The sequence below is a fragment of the Cryptosporidium parvum genome, chromosome 4, assembly GCF_000165345.1.
Source record: "Cryptosporidium parvum Iowa II chromosome 4, whole genome shotgun sequence".
NCBI lineage: Eukaryota > Apicomplexa > Conoidasida > Eucoccidiorida > Cryptosporidiidae > Cryptosporidium > Cryptosporidium parvum.
The window spans coordinates 363,841-384,374 of record NC_006983.1 but is presented as its reverse complement, the minus strand read 5'-3'; the positions used below and the strand labels follow the sequence as shown (position 1 = coordinate 384,374).

At 26.9% G+C, this 20,534-nt stretch overlaps 9 protein-coding genes across 9 annotated transcripts; 4 read left to right on the top strand and 5 right to left on the bottom strand.

Annotated features, from left to right (window-relative positions):
• Positions 1 to 313: 313 nt before the first annotated feature.
• Positions 314 to 1,843, top strand: cgd4_1530 (conserved protein; the record flags this gene model as incomplete). Its single annotated transcript, XM_625749.1, has 1 exon — positions 314 to 1,843. The coding sequence occupies one exon, from the start codon at positions 314 to 316 to the stop codon at positions 1,841 to 1,843; it is 1,530 nt and encodes a 509-aa protein (XP_625749.1).
• A 1,076-nt stretch (positions 1,844 to 2,919) lies between these two features.
• Positions 2,920 to 3,981, bottom strand: cgd4_1520 (Brx1p nucleolar protein required for biogenesis of the 60S ribosomal subunit; the record flags this gene model as incomplete). Its single annotated transcript, XM_625748.1, has 1 exon — positions 2,920 to 3,981. The coding sequence occupies one exon, from the start codon at positions 3,979 to 3,981 to the stop codon at positions 2,920 to 2,922; it is 1,062 nt and encodes a 353-aa protein (XP_625748.1).
• Positions 3,982 to 5,870: 1,889 nt separating this feature from the next.
• Positions 5,871 to 6,629, top strand: cgd4_1510 (conserved hypothetical protein; the record flags this gene model as incomplete). The annotated part of the gene is made up of 1 exon (XM_625747.1): positions 5,871 to 6,629. The coding sequence occupies one exon, from the start codon at positions 5,871 to 5,873 to the stop codon at positions 6,627 to 6,629; it is 759 nt and encodes a 252-aa protein (XP_625747.1).
• Positions 6,630 to 6,791: 162 nt separating this feature from the next.
• cgd4_1500 (hypothetical protein) lies at positions 6,792 to 7,169 on the bottom strand (the record flags this gene model as incomplete). Its single annotated transcript, XM_625746.1, has 1 exon — positions 6,792 to 7,169. The coding sequence occupies one exon, from the start codon at positions 7,167 to 7,169 to the stop codon at positions 6,792 to 6,794; it is 378 nt and encodes a 125-aa protein (XP_625746.1).
• An 846-nt stretch (positions 7,170 to 8,015) lies between these two features.
• Positions 8,016 to 9,224, top strand: cgd4_1490 (DNA primase small subunit; the record flags this gene model as incomplete). The annotated part of the gene is made up of 1 exon (XM_625745.1): positions 8,016 to 9,224. A coding segment is annotated over one exon (1,209 nt), but the record flags the coding sequence as incomplete, so codon positions are not given.
• Positions 9,225 to 9,276: 52 nt separating this feature from the next.
• Positions 9,277 to 12,432, bottom strand: cgd4_1480 (BMS1 like GTpase involved in ribosome biogenesis; the record flags this gene model as incomplete). The annotated part of the gene is made up of 1 exon (XM_625744.1): positions 9,277 to 12,432. A coding segment is annotated over one exon (3,156 nt), but the record flags the coding sequence as incomplete, so codon positions are not given.
• A 687-nt stretch (positions 12,433 to 13,119) lies between these two features.
• On the bottom strand, positions 13,120 to 15,882 carry cgd4_1470 (vacuolar proton translocating ATpase with 7 transmembrane regions near C-terminus; the record flags this gene model as incomplete). Its single annotated transcript, XM_625743.1, has 1 exon — positions 13,120 to 15,882. A coding segment is annotated over one exon (2,763 nt), but the record flags the coding sequence as incomplete, so codon positions are not given.
• A 1,166-nt stretch (positions 15,883 to 17,048) lies between these two features.
• On the top strand, positions 17,049 to 17,474 carry cgd4_1460 (hypothetical protein; the record flags this gene model as incomplete). Its single annotated transcript, XM_625742.1, has 1 exon — positions 17,049 to 17,474. The coding sequence occupies one exon, from the start codon at positions 17,049 to 17,051 to the stop codon at positions 17,472 to 17,474; it is 426 nt and encodes a 141-aa protein (XP_625742.1).
• A 56-nt stretch (positions 17,475 to 17,530) lies between these two features.
• Positions 17,531 to 20,227, bottom strand: cgd4_1450 (hypothetical protein; the record flags this gene model as incomplete). The annotated part of the gene is made up of 1 exon (XM_625741.1): positions 17,531 to 20,227. The coding sequence occupies one exon, from the start codon at positions 20,225 to 20,227 to the stop codon at positions 17,531 to 17,533; it is 2,697 nt and encodes an 898-aa protein (XP_625741.1).
• Between the last annotated feature and the right edge of the window lie 307 nt (positions 20,228 to 20,534).

Sequence of the window (20,534 nt, the reverse complement as noted above, 5' to 3'; positions counted from 1 at the left end):
AATGTCACTATTAGACTGGGGTCTTTAAAAGAGAGAAGAAGAGCAATAATAAATGTGGAATTGAAAAATAAAGAAAAAAGCAAATTTTTACAAAAAAAAGTTTTTAATCTTGACTTTTCTTTTTAAATTTTTAATTTTAAGTTATTTTTAATTTATTTTAATTCAAGAAACTTTTAAAGAAAAAAATATTAATATATACATATATATATATTTAAGTAATTTTAAAATTAAAGCAAAGTAAATATAAAATTTATTTCGAGTATTTTTGTAAAGCTTATAAGTATAATTGAAACTTTAATTAATCAAAATAAAAATGCCATCAGAAAAGAAAGGAATGTTATTTTGTTTGGGATGTATTTCTGTAATACCTGGTATAAAAAATCAATTAGTTAATAGTATGTCATTTCATCCACCAATTATTAAAGGTTATAAATATTCGAAATGTGGTAATTCTATTGTATTATTTGATTTTCATAGAAAAAGATATGTTACTTTAAATGAAATGAAAAAGAATCTAATTAATATTGATCCAGGAAGATGTCAAATTCAAGTAAAATTTTCTTCTATTAATTCTATTGATTTCTTTTATTATAAAAATCCTGCTGCAAAATTTACTATAATATATTCTCATTCAAATGCCACAGATATTGGTTATTTATTTGGTCATTTATTAGATTTTTCTCACAAAGCTTGTGTTAATATTATTAGTTATGAATACAATGGATATGGACAATCCAAGAAAAAAACTTCTGAAGAATCTTTATATGAAAATATTAAAACTATTGTTCATTATTCTATTAATCATTTAAAGTTACCTTCTTCTAGCTTAATTTTATATGGTCAATCAATTGGATCAGCACCAACTATACATTTTGCTTCAACTTATAATTCTATTAATATCGCAGGAATTATTATTCATTCTGGTATTAAAAGTGCAGTCTCTGTTATATGTAATAATACTAATAGTAAATCATTACCATGGTATGATGCATTTAAGAACTTAGAAAAAATACAAAAAGTTAAATGTCCAGTATTTGTTATTCATGGTACTGCTGATACTGTTATTCCATTTAACCATGGTGAAATGCTTTATAAGCTTTCTCCTAATAAATACACTCCATGGTATGTAAATGGTGCTAACCATTGTAATATTGAACTTAATTGGAGAGATGAACTTATTTCAAAAGTTAGACAATTTATTCTTTATTTATCTCCAAAGCCTAAAATTCAATCATCTAAATCTTCTTATATGACTCATGATCACACTTTATCAATATCTAGAATATCTACATTGTCTAGTCAAGGATTTGAAAACTTATATCATGAATTAGATGATGATGACGATAATGATGATGATGATGATAATATTTACGATAATTATCAAGAATATGAATCTACAAGTCATGAGTATAATACTAATAACAATAAAGATAGTTGTTATTATAGAGAAAAATCATATCCTATCCCAAAAAACCATACAAATAATCATTTAAATTATCACAATACAACAAAATCATCCAATAAGTACTTTAATAATCAATCTTCTAGAATGAAAATAGAAGAAAATAATATTATTTCTAATTCTTCAATTTCTTCCAAGTCAAAATTTACTCATTCGAATACATACCATCCAAATACTTCAAACAATTCTCATTCACATAATTACTATTCTAAAACACTAAATAGTGCTTATCAAACTCCTTCTTCTGGAAATAATTGTCAAATATCTGATCAAGTTGTCTATGGTGTATCTATATATGATGATAATATTAATTTACATGCAAATATGTATTCTGGTAATTGTCGAAAACCTAAAAATTTTACTCGTATTTTTGGTCTTTAATTTAACTTGTATATTAATATAATTTGTATATTTTGTCCATTATATTATAATATATACTTTCATTTCTCTTTCTTTTTAATATTCCAAATTCTATCTTTAATTACTTTAATATCTACTATTTATTACTACTATTTAAACTTACATAAAGGTAGAACAAGAGGGAGGAGAAAAAAAAAAAAGAAAATAGTAACATTGGGATATCAAAGTAAAATTACCAAGCAAATCAAGTGTAAGCCCCATTCTGTTGTATCCTACTTAAAAAGATACCAGTCGCTATTAACTTAACGATCACATTTTACACTCATTCAATAATAATGAGACTGCCAGTATCAATTATATAAGATTCCATAGTAAGAGAAATCTCTCACTATAATATCAGTATCACTATCTTTATCCATCCAATAAAGAGGATAGATAAGAAAGGTACCTCACATTAAAGAATCTAAATAAATAAAGATACTCCAAATTAATGATGATCCTCTAGATTAGTAAGTATATTCTTATATAACTAAAGCCATATAGAGAATTCTTACTCTCACATGGGGACTTTCCCTATAGTTTATATATTAGAATAAATATTCTAATAAACAACCAACTTAAAAAGTTAGTCGTGTATGTCTGCTACATTGCGACTCATTGATAGCCTGGATACGATTTTTCATTTCTTTCTGTTATTTTGTTTGATTTTCCTTTGTTTTGCTTTGTTATTTCCATGTTATATTCATATATTTATACCTATTAAATTTTTAAATTATTAATTTAATGTATTAAAGATTCTTTCGGTTAATACACATTTAATTCTTTATTTATTATAAAATTTGATAATAATTAGCAAAATAATGATAATAATAACAATCATTTTAATACAACTATTTTTCATAATTCCAATAATCTTCCATATTAGTTATTAATTATCTTTGATTATCAATGTAAATTAATAATAACAATAATAATATCTTCAGTATATTATACTGGTACTTGAGAGAAAAAAAAAAAGAAGAAAAATCATCCTCAAGTGATTTAAATACACTAAATATTAGTGATTATTCTTCCATTTCATACTCTATTTGATATATCTACTCTAATAGAAAATCATCAACATTGTCACTTCTTAATATTTGCATCTTCTTCTCAGGTACATTCATCAAACTTGAATCCAAATCATCCTTATAGTCTGATCTTTTCTGTTTACTTTGTACTCTTTGTAAATATGATGAAGAATATCCTTGTTTAATAATATTTCTAAGTAAAGTAGGTGATTTATAATCAGGATTTCTATATAAAACTTGACCAGAAAAAGTACCATCCAATATTAGTATTGGCTCCAATACAAACCTTGGACCAATTTCAATTAATACCTGCTTATCAACATTATTATGATCTCTTTCTGTTGTAGGAGCAATTTGATAATGTCTAAACCAAATCTTACCATCTAGAAAATTAAAACTAATAACATGATCATGGAATGGTTTACTTTTTGGATGATATCTTGGAGTACCAAACACCTGAATAAATAAATCTTTAATTAATTTTAATGGTAATTTCAAATGTTTTTGTTCTTGAGAAAAATTAATATTATGAACATAATTATCAGATTCAAATGCAGAATCAAAAGATAATAATGGTCTTGAACCTAAAAGTGAATTTCCTGCAAGTCTTAATTCACCTAAAGTATGTATATTTAATATTTGGAATTTTATACTAGGACCATTTGGACATTTTGCTACCCACATATATAACTCTTCATGTCTTCTTGCTTCTAATAATATAATATTATTACAAGAACGTAATTCACTCATTTCAGAGATTTCAGAAAATGGTTGTTTCTTTTCCCATTTTACCTCAGATTTATGATGTGGTAATAACTTTTTAATATCTTCCATTAAATGACGATGTCTAAAATTAATTCCTCTTGTTGATAATACTAATACTCTTTGTTTATTTTTCCATCTTGATTCTTTGTTGAGATATTCTGCACCCTTCATCATATATGGATCGGTATTAATATTATTATTATTATTATTAGAAGTTATATGACCTTCCTCAATATCCATTTTTATTTCATTATCTTCACTTGCATTAGCAATTCTGGATGATGAAGATGATGACATATTTGTATTATTGTCTTTAGATGGCATACCTTACTAATAAATTATTGTATTACTTTTTATTAAATTGTTAATATTTAATATTTGCAATATTAATTATCTTAAAGATTATTATTTGACCAAATTCACGTGAAAATATGATTATAGTTGCAATTATACGTACATATACATTTATATATGTAAGTATAACTTGTCTTTATTTACCTTGTATAAAATTTGAAATCTTATTTTTTCACCTTTAAATCTTTTTAACCTGTTGCATTCAAAAGTATATATCTACAGTATATTACTTACATAAAAACAAATACCTTCCTTAATCTCTTTAAAAGTAAAAAAAAAAAAAAAACCCTTGACCTTGAATACTGTTGTTTATTTCCTTTTTTTAAAAAAAAAGTCTAGTAAAATCTTAGATTAGTACATTAATATAATTCTTTTTTTTTTTTAACAAATATTCTTATAGTGTTTTGACATACACAGATAATAACTCGTCTGTCAAAGTTATTTAATATTAATTTTTTTTTAAATAAATATTAATAATAATATCTATATACGTATTTCCTACTATTATCAATATTTTTACTATATTAGTAAATATTTTTCAATTATCAATTTTTGGCAGTTATTGATGTTACTTATCATTATTTGTCTTTTAATAGTATAATATATTTATATATATATAATTATAAATATTCAAACTAAAGCGGGTTTTTTGGCGCCACTGCGTGGGGATAGTAATAAAATTGAATATATTAATTTTTAAATAAATTCTAGTGGAGGGAAAAATTACATGGGAATTAATTAAAAAAAAAAAAAATATATATATATATATAAATATATATATTATTGAGATTTATTTTAAATATTAATAAATTAAATAGGTAAGGGGTAAAATATAATTGTTTCTTCAATCATCATTTTATATAATTTAATTTTCTTTATTTTTTGTATTATTAATAATACTCAAACAGATTCTTAGAATTTCATTCAAAAAGTGATTTAAAGTTGATAATATTAAAAAAAAAAAAAAAGAATCTAACTAAAACAAATAAATAATGGGTTAGTTCAATATATTACAATTATTTGGTATTAATCTAACTGATTTTTAAATTACGAATAAACTTTACTGAAATTAATAAATTAATATATTTATATTTTCTATAAAATATTACTTTTGAAAAATAAAACTTTATAATAATAAAAAGACGCTCAAGATAATCAATTCTTTAGAAGTAAACCAAGTACAAGAATCCACCATCCACCTGGTGGCTCATCTTCCCTTGGACTTGGATTCAGTAAGTTTTAAACAAATTATTTTATTTCAACATTATTTAAATAATCACAAATTTAGGCGCCTTTTCAGATACATGCAATTCCTCTAATACTAATAACAATGAAACAAATACTAATAAACAACAAATAACAAATTTACATGCAACAAATAATAATCTTAATATTGAAAATGATAGTTTTAATGTAAATCAAAATAACTCTGAAACCAGTGAAGTAAAAAATGTTGATAATAATTCTTTAGGTAAAACTTCTACTGGTAATTCTTTTAAAACAAATGTTAAAGTACATAATCCTCCAGGTGGAAAATCAACATTTTCTTTATATTAAATACATGCGCTGTGCCGCGCGCGGGCATCTGACTTTATCAGATTATTTATGTCAATAATGCAATAGTTTATTATATTTGAGATAGTAGATGGTATTAATTTAAAAAAAAAAAATTGTATATATATATATATATATATATATTTTTTTTAACAAGTCGAGGATTTGAGGGGGAGGTAAAACAAATAATATAAATGTTTATTTATTCTTTTTCCTTTCTTTTATTATCTTTTTATAGTAAAGTAATATTATGTAATAGTGAAGTGAATTAAACATCTTAATAAATTATCAAGAAATTAATTAAAATGATATCATTAATAAAAAGAGTATTAGAAATAGTGTTAACTCGTTTTTTAAGCATATTTAAGATCAATCATGTAGCAATAATATTAGATGGAAATAGGAGATATGCAAAAGCAATGGGAATATCACAGTTAGAAGGACATAAACAAGGTGCACTTTTAATAAAGAAAATATTACCACTATTTATAAAGCTAAAAGTAAAATATATTTCAATGTTTGTTTTTTCAATGGAGAATTTTTCTAGAAATCAAGAAAATGTAGATGATACATTTAATGTAATTAAGGATTATATTTTAAAAGAAGGAAATTGGTTAAATGAAAAGAATTCTAAAGTTGTTATTTCTGGGAAAATTGAAATGCTTCCAAAAGAATTATTAGATACTTTAAAAGATTTAGAACTTAAAACAAAAGAAAATAATGGAATTGTTCTTAATATTTGTTGTGCTTATTCATGGACAGCAGAATTAGAAATGGCATCAAAAAAGTATCTTGAAAATTATAAAAATGTTAATTCTAATAATATTAACCAAATTCAAGATATTACTCTTTCTGATGAAAAATTTAAATCTTTTATATATAATCCTGAAATACCATTTCCTAATATATTGATAAGAACTTCAGGGGAAACACGTCTTTCTGATTTTTTAATTTATCAAGTTTGTCACAATACAAGAATTTATTTTGTTAAAACTCTTTGGCCTCAAATAAATCCATTAAATATTCTTATAGTTATTCTACATTATGTTATATTTTACCTATAGATTAATACTTTTTTAAGAAAATTAGTTATCATTGGAAATATCCTAAATTTTGTTTAAAAATTAGTACGATAACTTCTTCATTATTTTTTTTTCTTTAAGAAAAAATAAATATATCAATATGTTATAAAACTTAAGATAAATATATGAGAATATTCATTCTTCTTACAAATATTCTTCCATATTATTATCTTCATTATTTTTGCAATCTTTACCATCTATTTCAAGTTTTGATTCGTTTATTAAATCTTCCCTATTCAATTGCTTAAATCTACTCTCAATTAATTCAATTATCTCCTTTTTTCTCTTAATTATTCCCTCATTCTCATCAATTGCATCCACAATATCCTCATCATCTTTATAATCCTCCATTATTCTATTCGATTCTGCAAGCTTATTTGCAAAATCAATTATCTCACTATATATCTCCTTCAATACCGTAACATCTAATTCGTTTATATTTGAAAGACTATCCTTATTAATATAATTCCAATTCACTTGCTTACCAACTTCCGAGCTTTCAGATGCATATATTTCTACCATTTATTCAAACTAATCAAAAATCTCTACACACACCACTCTTATATTATTTAGTTATACTATAATAAACCAAAAATGATCTCTTTTTTTTTATCCTATCTACTTGCTCACCTAACTTGGAAATTTAACCTGCAAATAATAACCAATATAAAAATTTCAAAATAATTTTCGGTACCCGTTTTGGCGCCAAACCCATTTTTTGTTTAAATAAATGTTAATTAAGATCTCACAAATTTGTGAGGTAAAAAAAAAAAAAAAGGAAGGAAATAAAAAATACGATAATAAATATTTAATCTATTTATCTCCCTTCCCTTTTCTACAGATCTTTATTTCTCTCTCTCTTTCTTTCTCATTATCTCTCTTTTTCAAATAATATACAAAAAGGTGAATATTTTTGAGAAAGTGATACTTGTACGCCTAATTCAATTATTATTATTTTATATCAAAGACAATAACAAAATTATTAAAAAATAAATTAATAATTTATTCATTAAAATGGTACTTGAAGATAACTTTGAAAAAGATGAAACTTTAATATTTGCTGATGACAGCTTTATTGACAAAGCTGATCTGAAGTTCTTTTATAGTAAGTTTAAATTATATAATTAACAGCCTTAAAATATAAATTAGAAATTGAGAAATAAGGCTGTATAATCATTTGAATATTCATAATTCATTTTGTTTAGATAAAATTTATCCATTCAATATATTGGGAAAATGGCTTTCATATAATGTAGGAACTATAGGAGGTAAGCTAAGTAAAATTTCTAGGAACAATGCATTCATAAATTAATGATTTAATTCATTACTATGAATCATCCTAACTCAATTATATTGAATAAAACATAACTTAACTTTATTTCTTATATTATTATCCAATTAGATAATTCAAGACAAAACAACTTAATTCAAAACAGAGAATTCTCTATGACTATTAAATCTGAAATTGATCAGGATGAAATATATCTCAGATGGCAACATTTCAAAACAATTGATCAACTAAAACAAGAAATTGTTGCAAGAACTCCACATAAATTTGATATTGGAGCAATCTACAATATCCCCATTTCTGAAAAAGAAATCTCCCCTCTTGGATTTAAGCCTGTACAAAGAGAATTAGTCTTTGATATTGATATGAATGATTATGATGATATTCGAACATGTTGTCAAGAGAAAACTATTTGTGAAAAATGTTGGCTTTATGTAACTGTAGCAATTCGTCTTATAGATACTTCTTTAAGACAAGATTTTGGCTTTAAACATATACTTTGGCTTTATTCTGGAAGAAGAGGAGTACATTGTTGGGTTTGTGATACTAAAGCCAGACTTCTACCTTCTGAAGCAAGAACTGCTATTATTGATTATTTAACATTAGTTACTGGTAATGAAAATAGAAAAAAGAAAGTTAATTTAAAGACTTCAAATAATCAAAATGGGATTAAATCTCATCCATTTATAGATAGATGTTTTAATATATGCATGCAATATTTTGATCAAATACTAGAAAACCAACAAATTTTTGATCACAATTCTATTCATATTGAAAAAGTATTAAATCATCTTTCTGAAGATACTAAAGTATATCAAACTGTTCAAAATTGGATTCAAAAAACATCTGATTTTACATGTCTTGAATTCTGGGATTTTCTTTCTAATACTTTACAAAAATCATCCGATAAATCCCATCTTACTCTTCTTAAAGAAATTGTATTTGCTTATAGTTATCCAAGATTAGATATTAATGTCAGTAAAGATCTTGGACATCTTTTAAAAGCTCCTTTTTGTATTCATCATTCTACTGGTAGACTTTGTATTCCTATTGATACAAGTCAAAATTTTAATTTTAATCCAAAAACTGTTCCTACACTTACTAGTATTAGAAATGATTATGACAATAATGTTTGTCAAAAAGATATTAAATCAAATACAACAACTTATACAATACCTTCAAGTATAAGTAAATATATTCAATTTATGGATAATTTTGTTGATAATTTAATTCAAGATACTAAGAAAGAACAAGAAGAATACAATATTATGTTACAACTAATTCATTAATAAATAATTAAAGATTACTAAATAGATTAAATTGATCTCATTTATATTCTTATTAATCCTTCATCATCAATTTTCTTCTCTGTTTATCTATCTTTATACCTTGTAATGCATATCTTCTCTTCTTCCTCTCCTCATTCTTGGCTTCTCTTATTCTTTCTAATGGTTGTCTTCTCTTAATATTAATTTCTCTCTTAATTCTCTTCTTCTCAATACGTTTAGCAGTCTTTTCTTTTTGAATAGTTGATAGTCTTTGGAATAAATTAGCTACTCTTTTTTCAAATGTACTCTTTATTACAGCTACCTGATTCTTATCTTTTATCTTCTTAGAATCATTCTTTGTTTTTGAAGCATATGGTAATTCTTTTTCTAATTTACTTGGTACTGGTACACTATTAAATCTCTTCTTTTCAGGTCTATCTTGTTTAGTTACATACTCAGAATCTGCTTTAATTGCTAAAGGAATATTTAATTCTCTTCTTAATTCAGCTTGAGTTCTCATTCTTCTCCATGTTGGTAAATCTATTACTGGATTATAGAATTCTCTTGGAGTCATAGAAACCCATGTTTTACAAAATACAATATCTGATAAAAGTATTTTATCTTCAAAAGTTGCTCTAAAAAGTCCATGAGTACTAATAGCTTTTTTAACTTGTCCTCTAATTCCACTAACCGTTTGAATTTTAGCTCCAATAAACTTTGAAACTTCTAAATCGCTATTAAACATTTTGTGAATAAATGCTGTATTCTTATGTATCTTCTTAGGTTCACCAACAAGCTTCAATTTCTTAACAATATTACTTTTTGCTTGCATTTCCACTGATACTCCTGTTGCAGCAATTCTAAAATTACTTGTTCTTTCTGAACTTCTAATAGCCAATATACCAAAGTTACATGGTATGATAGGACCATAAGTTGTACAGTAACAATGCATGTGTTCAGGAGTATACTTAAGCATTCTATATCTTGTTTCGTTTCTATCCTCAATTGAATATAGTGGTATAGACTGGAATCTTCTCCAACCAATACTAAATGTTAATACATCATCAGATTTTAGTATTTTTGGATACCAACGATGTTTTTTTATTCGAATATTAATATTACCAAAAACTGATTCTCCTGGTAATAAAGTTCCTAGAATAGTAATCCCTTGACGATTTCGGATCCACTCTTTGTCAATATTATCAATTCTTATACGAACATACCTTCCTATTTTAAAAATTTTACTTTCAAGATCCATCATTGAATTATCTTGATTAGAATATGAATCGTTATTCTGATCATTGATAGAATCATTAATATCTTCAGTATTCCCAGAAGCTTCATTTTCTTTGTTTGTTAATCCTCCATCAATATGATGATCTTCTTCATCATCACTATTATCTATTCCACCCGTGATGAATTTTTCTTGTTTCAAAGTATAGTACTTTTCTTCAGTCCAGTAACTTACTAATTCTCGAATAGATTTAGGTTTTGTAGGATATATATAAACATCATTTATTCTGAAAGTATCAAGAATTTCACCGATATCATCTGTATCAGAACTTAACTCGTCTTGGCTATCTTCAAGATCATCATCGAAAAGTGCTTTTTTAGAGTTAATACTTTTATCATTATTTTGAGAAACCATCTTTTTAAATACTTGTCTAGCCTTAGCATTTCGTCCGTATACCAAGTCCTTTAATGAATAATTAACATTTTTACTGAATAGGAAGTTATCACTATTTTTACTTTTAATTTCAGAGTAATAACTTTGGTTATTAGTTTCTTTATACTCTGTTTCCATAAGATCATCATCATTACTAAAGCCTTTATTTTTACCAGCTTCAGAACTTTCTTCATAAAGTATAGAGTTCTCTAGGCTAACTTCTGAAGATGGAAGTAGTTTCAGTGATAGATTATTAACCCTTTTGTTTAAAACAGATTGAGACTTTTGTAGTTTTCTAACATATTTTACAGCTTCTGGGAGATATTCTTCATCCTCAGAGTTAGATTCTGAGCTTGAATGTGAAGAATTACTCTTTGGATTAATGTCGTTGTGATAATAGTTATCATCATCTTCTTCTTCTTCTTCAAAGGACTCATCAATATCTTGAATATCATCATCTAGATTCTCTTCTCCCTCACTATGAGAATTGTTTTCTACATCTGAATCTGAATCTGAGTTATCATCGTTAAAAAGAACCTTTCTTCTGGTAAAATTAACAGTATTGTCTGGAATATGAATATACATAGAGTTAGAATCAATCTGAACGTTTCCCACATCACAATATGGAGCATAAATATTTCTTTCTTTAGTCTTTAATACTCTTAATCCTGCATTAGTTCCATTCTTTTTTATACTAGTTTCTGGTAAAGGACATGGATCATTAAACTCATCAATATCATTAATCAAATAATCTCCAAGACCTGGAATATGAACACTTTGGTTTTTTCTCATTATTCCACCCTTAACAAATCCATAAAAGTAGACACTTGTTTCAGGATTTTTAGATTCAGAAGATTGCTTATTGTTTTGATGATAATCATCATCATTAATTTCTTCAATTCTTAAAGAAACTATATATGGATGTGAACTTCTCCATGATAGATTTTCAAACTTTTGAACTGCAATAAATCTGGATAAATTACGTATTTCAGTTTTATTATAGAAACCATTATGAATTCCGCTTAGATAGAATAATTTAGCTCCATTATAGATTTCAGTCCAAAATCTATTTTTAAGCTTCTTTTTTGTCTTCCTTACAGTCTTATTATCTTCAATTTTATCCAAATGGGTTAAAACACCAAGAACTCTTGGAAAGCCATGTACTTGTAATATATTTAAGAATTCAAAAGTTTCCATTTCAAATGAAAAGCTTGCATCTATTAATAGTAATACGAGGTCTGCAACTTTTGCAACATCTATCATACCATGCATATCATTTGGGCATTCAATAAATGTTAAACGACGATTTTTCGATGATACAAGTGTAACAGTTCCATCAATTACATTCAAATTATATTTTGTATAATTTTTCACCAAAGAACGTATTAAAGTTGTTTTTCCTACTCCAGGAGGACCTTGAACTGCAACAATATATGGAGGTGTAGACTCATCTTCTACATTACTTTTATCAATTCCTGGTGCTTTTTCTCTTTTTGATGTTATATCAAGGGTTCTTTGTACCCTTCTTTGTACACTTTTAACTCCTCCAGAAAATGTGAAAGCCTAGAGTGTAATTGAGATAAAGCTCAGAGTTAAATTCTATCTTAAAAAGTATAAATATGATTAAACTTACCTTTGGATTATGTCTCTCTTTCTTATCCGCTCCTTCCTTTTTTAATTTCTTCTTTAATACCTTTCTTTTAGATAGGTGAGTTTTGTGAGACTTTTTCCTATCTATTTCCTCCATTTTGATGAGAAATTGAAGCTTGACCTATTTTTTCATTTAAAGGTTACTTCTTATTTTTTTTCCTTGTTCTTTCTTTTTCTTTTTTAATCTTTTTTCTCAATGTCAAAATAAAACTGCAAACCTTGCTTGGCGCTCGCCACGTCATTTTATTATTTATTTGGCGCCTTTGTTATATTTTTTCCTAAAAAAATACTTGCATTTATTGAAGTTGATACCGGCAATGCTTGCAGTTGACATTTTATTTCAATGTGGACAAGCGCATGCAAATTAAATATAAAAACAAATTAGAGAAGATTATCAAAATTGAAAAAAAAAGAAAAAAGATTACACACTAGTTTGGTTATATACTAAATATTATTAATGTATGTTCTTCTTCATATATCTTTATTATTAAAAAATATGTAAATTCAAAAGAATTCAATTGTATAAAATTTCAGTAATTTAATAATAATTTGGAACTCTTTTTTTTCCTCGAATTAAAAAAAAAGAGATTTAAGTTATTATTAAGATGAGTTTAATAACTCTTCAGTTTCTAAGATAATTCTCATATGGTTAAGAGGGGCAAAAAGAATACCATCTCCCTTATAAAACTTGTTTTGGAATTCTACCCATTGTAGACGAAGGCCATGTAAGAAGCATTCCAATGAGTCCATGAGAATCATGATAAATGAAGTGAATGCAAAGAACATGAAGAATAAATTAAATAGTTGAACAACTTTAACAATAAGGAGTTTTGAGTTTAAGGCCTTCATAATAGTAAACTGGAGAGCTACCAATGCAAGCATATTGTGTGCAAGAGAAAGTGCCCAAAGACGGAGGTATGATGCAGTATTGGAAATTGAACCAATAAGGAATTCAACAGTTTCAATAAGTTGATGAATAAAAATCTCAGTTGGATCAGAGTGACCAGATGATTCTTCTACTTCATGACCAATGAGATTATGATCATCCTCAGAAAGAAGATTACTCTTGGATCTGCTTATCTTCTTAGAGCTATTAGTGAAAGATGTGAATCTACTTGAGACAGATGAGTATGATGAGAGATGTTGTTGTCTGATCCTAGATTCTTCCTCACTAGCTTTCTTTTGTTTTCTGCTCTTGTAAATAAGATAAAGTGGTTTAGGGAAGAACATCCAAGGTACAGAAATTAATAAGGCCAATGTAATATATTTCTGTACGACAGGTTGAGATAGATAAAATCTATCACTAAGTGGAATATCAGCTCCAAATAAAGAACTTTGTAATCCAATTAATGCATTCAAAATAGAAGGCTTATTATATCCTTCAATTGGAGTTAACCATTTAAAGAAGATTAAAAAGTTAAGATATCCAATAAATCCGACCATAAAAATAAATTGAGGAATGAACTCCATAAAGAAATCAACATAATTTTTAAAGTACAAGTTATTAAAACCTTTAAGTATTACACCAAGAGTCATCTGGAAGAAGGCAATAATAACTGAGAATTTCATCTTGAAACTATTCAAAAATGACATTTCATTAACAGCTCCTTTCCAAACTGGATCAAATCCAAATGGATATGGAAAAGAAGCTGAAGTGGAATTGTTATTTGGTAAAAATACGTGACTTCCATCCGGTAATTTATCATGAGATAGGGTGTATCTGGATCCAAATATATCCAAACCAGCAGCGAAGAAATCATTGTAAATTAATCCACAATAAGTCGCAAAGAAACCCATCATTGTAATCATATATCTACCAGAAACTAAAATCTTCATATTTTCATCGTTAATCTTTTTAAGTTTTCCATAATTCAAAACTAAAACCAAACCAATCAAGAAAACTATGAAACCATGACCTACATCACCATACATAATACCAAAAAGGAATGGGAATGAAACTAAAGTGAATAAAGCTGGATTCACTTCTTGGTATCTTGGAATACCATAAGAATTTACAAAGTCCTGGAATGCAACAGTAAAATCGTTAGTCTTAATATATGTTGGAGGTGTGTTGGATATATTTGCCTCATCATCATGTGAGCCACCTTCTGAAATATGGATTCCAGCTACTCCATGACCTCCACTTGATGTATTAGTCAGTAAAAATGCTCCAACATGCTGAGTGCTACTTTCAGCTATCAAAATCTTTCTAATCTTTTCCTCCTCTTCTGTTGGATACCAACAATCAGCTCTTAGTGTTATATCTGACCCTTCAAATAAGTTCAATGTTGCATAAATGGATTTCTCCTTAATGCAAAATAATCTCCATTCCTCTATTAATGAGTTTCCATTATTTGAGTTAACTGGTTGAAGTAAAGTCTCAATCTCAAGAGTGATATATTGTTCATAAGCTTGAAGTGCTTTTTCCTTATCTTGGATTAAAGTATTAAGTTCACTAATTCTTTGAATTGCATGTTCATAGCTTGATGGCCAAGGATAAATCGATACATTGAATGCATCACAAATTCTACTAATCTTATCATAAACTGCTGAAGTTGTTGCACCTTGGAAGTAAATTACAAAAACTACCTTCTGAACATCTTTACTTGTTTTTGGATCCATAATATTCTCAGCTATTGATTGGAAATGGGTAAATGTGTTACCTCTTGTGGCTCTAAAAAGAGCTCTAGCAAATTTCTCTTGATCTTCATGTTTCACCACTCCAGCAATACTACTGAACATCATATCTCCAAATCCGGAAACATTATTAATTCCATCCATAATACCTGGATTCATTAAAGGAGATGATGGTGTGGGATTTCCTCCATGCATTCCACCCTCCCCTCTTTCCACTGCGTTTGTCATGTAAAAGTCACTATTTGATCTTTCATTGTTGTACATTGATATTGGAGCAAATGAAAGGCTTGCTGCTTTTGCTACAGCGCATTCCTCAATTGCAGAACTTTTTTGGTGGATTAAATCTGCATTATTATCTCTAAAACTGATAAATTGGCCATATAAACTTTGAAGAGATTCTTCTACTTTATCTAATTGATAAACATGATCATGATCCAAAAAATTCTCATAATTCCCTTTTAATACTTTCACATCTGGGAGTTTCTCAATCTCAGAAAATAGTACACGAAGTATACGTTCCATTTCATCGATTCTTTGAATATACTTTTTATATTGTCGATTCATTGTAATTGAATTCATATCTACAAATTGCAAATTTACTTCTCTTCCGAGTATATCAATATATTCTCTTGCTCGGTCATTTGGAAGGACCAGAGTCCCATGGGACATAGATTCCGACCTTAATATACCCATTTTAATGAGGTTAATATTTTTTTCTTCTTTCGTCTAAAAATAAAAGTGTTTTCTTTTATACTCCAATTCTTTATTGAATTTCTATATAAATTTATTTCCACTCTTCTCCTAATTCGCTTTTATTCTTTTTCTCCTTTCAAAAATTATTACAAATCTATTTAGCGAAAAGAATAAATATATATTATTGATATATTTTCTTCTCACTCTTAATCACATTACATTCAAGGAAAAAACTTTTTATATTATTACTAATATAAAACAATATTTAAATAATTTTCCCCCTGAACCTTCCTCTTCCTTGCTTTTATTACCTTAGTAATAATTATGTTGATTTTTTTTTTCTTCCTTTATTGGGGAATTTTTTAAAATAAACCTCCAAATATATATTTACCAGATAATTATTATTTCAATTATTTATTGTTTGTTTCCATCCAATAACTATTTAAAAAAAAAGAAAAAAAAATTCACTTTTAAACATTTATATTATTTTTTATTTAATTAATAGCTGGCCTTATTTTTTTTTTATTATTTGGCCTCAATTATGTTATTAATATTTGCTTACATGTTCCCGCTTTAATTCAGGCGGGCACTATCCATAAGGGTATTGGCGCAGTCTCATATTTGGCGCCGGCGATTGATCATGAAAATAATATTTAATGGAAATAATTACTAGAATACAAGTAAAATGGATAAATGTTCTTTTTTTTTTAAGAATTTTGAATAAGAAATATGTATACGAAAGCTTAAATAATATGTAAATTATCAATAGATTAATATATAAACAGTGTGAATTCAAATAATTTTTGAATTCATAAATATATAGTGCGCAATTTGCATGTCAATTTTTTTTATTAGTTTTAGAAAAATTATTCATGGGGGGTGGGGGTGAAGAGGAGAATTAACTTATGAGCACACAGGTATCGAAAAATAGTAAAATGAGGAGGGGGGGAAGGAGAGGTTAAAAAATAGTTTAAAGGAAAATGAATTATGTTTTTATTCTTAATTATTTATTATTAGAAAAGACATTCATCTTATTTCCCTTGAAAGTCAAATAAATACTGAATTTTTAGATTTTTTGTAAATTATTATTTTTTTAAACTGAAAAAAAAAAATTATTCATGCAAAACAATTGCGCGGGCTCCATCATAATAATATAGGAATAAATTAAAATACAAACTTGAAGAAATGATCTAATAGAAATGAAGGAGAAAATAGAAACTTTACACACAGTAATTACAGAGAAATTAGGCTCTGAATTATTATCTAAAGCTTTATATATCTTATTTCTTTTGAAATTAGTAATGTTAATAGGTTTTGGAAGTTATTATTTCAATAAAAGAAAACAAGAAAAAGCTAAACAGTTGAATGATATGAGAATGAGAAAAATCAGAGAAAATCAAATAAAGGTTTGGGAGAAAGATATAAGTGAATATACTAGCGCTAATTCAAAAAACGAAAGTAGTTTAGAGGAGGATCAAAAAGAAGAGAATAAACAGAAAAAGAAGAGTAAATTAAGTTGGATGAGCGCTAATTCTAATAGCCATTTAAATCCACACTTTAGTCATTTATCAACTTACAAACCATCAGTATCTAAAAGATACCCATGTAAAAAATGTTGTGGATAATATATTTAGTCTAATCGTTATTATTGGTTAAATCTTTTACTTAATTATTATATTGCTTAAGTTGTATTATTAGAGTTTATATGATCTATATTAGATGATTGACTATTAACTTTAGTTAGATCAATAGGATAAAAACTGTTTAAATTTGTAGTTGAGAACAAAGAAGGATTAAATTGAGATAATAATCCACTTTGTGAGGGATAGAAGGATTGGAATGCATAGTTGTAATTTGGAATTATAAAGTAGGCTGGAGAAGCTTGGAAATTGAAAGCTGATTGAATATTAGGATTAAGTTGTTGAGAATAGATTAATGGGTTTCCGAACATTGAATTACAGTCTTTGATTGATCCAAAGCTATATGGATAGTTTGTTATTGGAGCTGGATGGTATCCTTGGGGCTTTAATATTACTGAATTTGTATTAAAGTTTGAGTTTGAACTTGGATTTGAGCTTGATTTTGAGATTGGATTCGAATTTGAATCCAAACTAGTCTCAGATCCCATTTTCATTTCCAAGCCCGAATCTGATCCAGATCCAGATCCGGATCCAGATCCTAAGCCAACTCCCATTCCCATTCCTATTCCCATCCCCATGCCTATTCCTAATCCTGGACCCACTCCTAGGCCTGGCCCCATTCCTATTCCTAGGCCTATCCCTGGGCCAATTCCTGCCCCTATTCCTGTTCCAATTCCTGCTCCTATTCCTGTTCCTATACCCAAACCTAGGCCAAACCCTGGATTTGTAGCGAGCCCAGAATCAGAAATAGAACTTGGAAAGTGATTATTTAGCATAGATCCACTCCCAATAGATCCACTGCTTAAAATATCAGACCTAGAGTAAGTTTTTGATACAGGAGAAGAACTTGAAATAGATGAATTTGAAAGAGAACTTGCACTAGAAGAAACGTTATTTGTATCAATCTGTATGTTTCTATAAACAATATTAGAAAGTGAGGAGTTGTTTTCTGCCAGTATATTAGAGTTTGAAGAGCTTTCCAGATTTTTTATATTCTCTCTTGTGAAAGCTGAACTTGACTGAGGATAAATTAGTGAAGCATAAATGGATGATTTATCTATTGGAGAGTTTATTTGAATTTGGCCCGGATAATATCCTATACCTGGAATTACATTTAATTCAGAAGATAAGGCTGGAGGTAAAACTAAAGAGGACGATGAGGAAGAGGATGAAGAAGATGATGACATTGTTGATGTAAGACTGGTAGAAATTGATTGAATTGATGGTATTGATGGTATTGAAACCATAGATGGAGAATTATTACTACTATTGGATATCCCTATATTATTAAGAGGAATATATTTCAAGTTCTCATCATTTTTATTGTTATTCTTCTTAAGAGGAGGATAAACTGTATTTTTTTCATTCTCAACATCACCATTTGATACCCTTTCTTGATCTAATTCTTTATCACTTCTTTCTGATGAGTGAATCATTCTTTTACCCTTTTGGATTTCATCCATCCTTTTCATAGATTTTACATTCTTTCCTATTTCATGATTATATTGAACATAATCTCTCACATATCTTTTATTTTCATTTTCCTTGTCTAATTCCTCCTTGTTATTGCATTCAAGTCCCAATTCAAATTCATTATCATTATCACTCTCGTACTTTAATTTTGATTTCAATCTTTCTTTTTGTACTTGTTTTTGTTTCAATCTTTGTTTAAGTCTTTGCTCCTGAATTTGATATGTATTCTGTTCATCAATTTCTTGTTCTAAATTTTGTTCTATATCATTCTCTAGATCTTCATATAATTCCAATTCTTTCTCAAGATCTTGAATATGATATTCTAGATCCTCCTCAATTTGAGAATCTTCATTTTCTTCTCTAATACTATTACTCCTACCTTCATACTCATCTTCAAGTTCATATTTAAAATCTAGAATATTTCTATGATTAAAAGAAGATCTATCATCATTTTTGTAAATCTTATGACTTTTACTTTTAAGTTTCTCAATTTGAGAAGAAAGTGATGATGATTTTCCATTATAGTTTTCAATATTACTTTTATTTGGAGATTCAATATATTCCATCTTTCTTTCATTTTCAAGCATAACTTTTTGCTCTTCTAAAGCTTTTTTAATCATATCATCCAATTCTGATTGCTTATAATCACAAGTTACTATTAAATTCGCAATAATCTCTCCATTCTTACTATTTGCATGAAGATCTCTAAAATATCTTCCCACAGAATCTCTAAAATGGCGAATTCTTGTATCTACAAAAGTTGTAACATGATCTCTATATAATAACCTTAACTTTGGTTGTCTTGGCCAAATCTTTTCAACCAAATACTCCCTAAGTCCATCCCTAGCTTCTTGATGTACATACCATGTATCATGTTTTAAAACTAGTAAAAATACTATTTTATTAACTAAAGAAGTTAATAAACTAGAAATCCTTTTTTTAAAAGATCTTTGTAATAGATCACCAGGAAAAATCGAATCTAAATCCATATTATCTGGGAAATATTTTCTAAATAATTCAATTTCATCTTTTTCTATCTTACTAATTGGTATAGTAACGATACTTTCCGAATCAAAAGTATCAATCCATCTTCTATGTTTTGGAACTGGTTCCGGTAAATATAACTTAAGTTCTCTTTGATATAAAGAACATTTAAATGTAAATAATTCAGTTGCTCTTCTCATTTTATATGATACAAATGCACATAATTCTTCTCTAGATCCAAATGCTGATCTAGGAGGTACCAATAAAGAATTTCCTGTCATTATTAGATTTTATCATTAAACATAGTATTATTTAATTCCTATAATTAAATTAATTTTAATTTGAATTATAATGATTATATTGTAATATTAATGTAATTTTTCCAATATTTCACTTTTATTTCATTAATAACTCTTTAAAAAAAAAAAGCCCTATTTTTAAAAATCTATGTTTTCAAATTGTTTAAAATATGCTTTAATCCAGTGTGTTATTCAAGAATAAAAACTTTAAAGTTTAAGTTATCAGTTAATTTACTATTATTATTAATATTAATTAATTATTATTAAATATTAAATACAAAATACTATT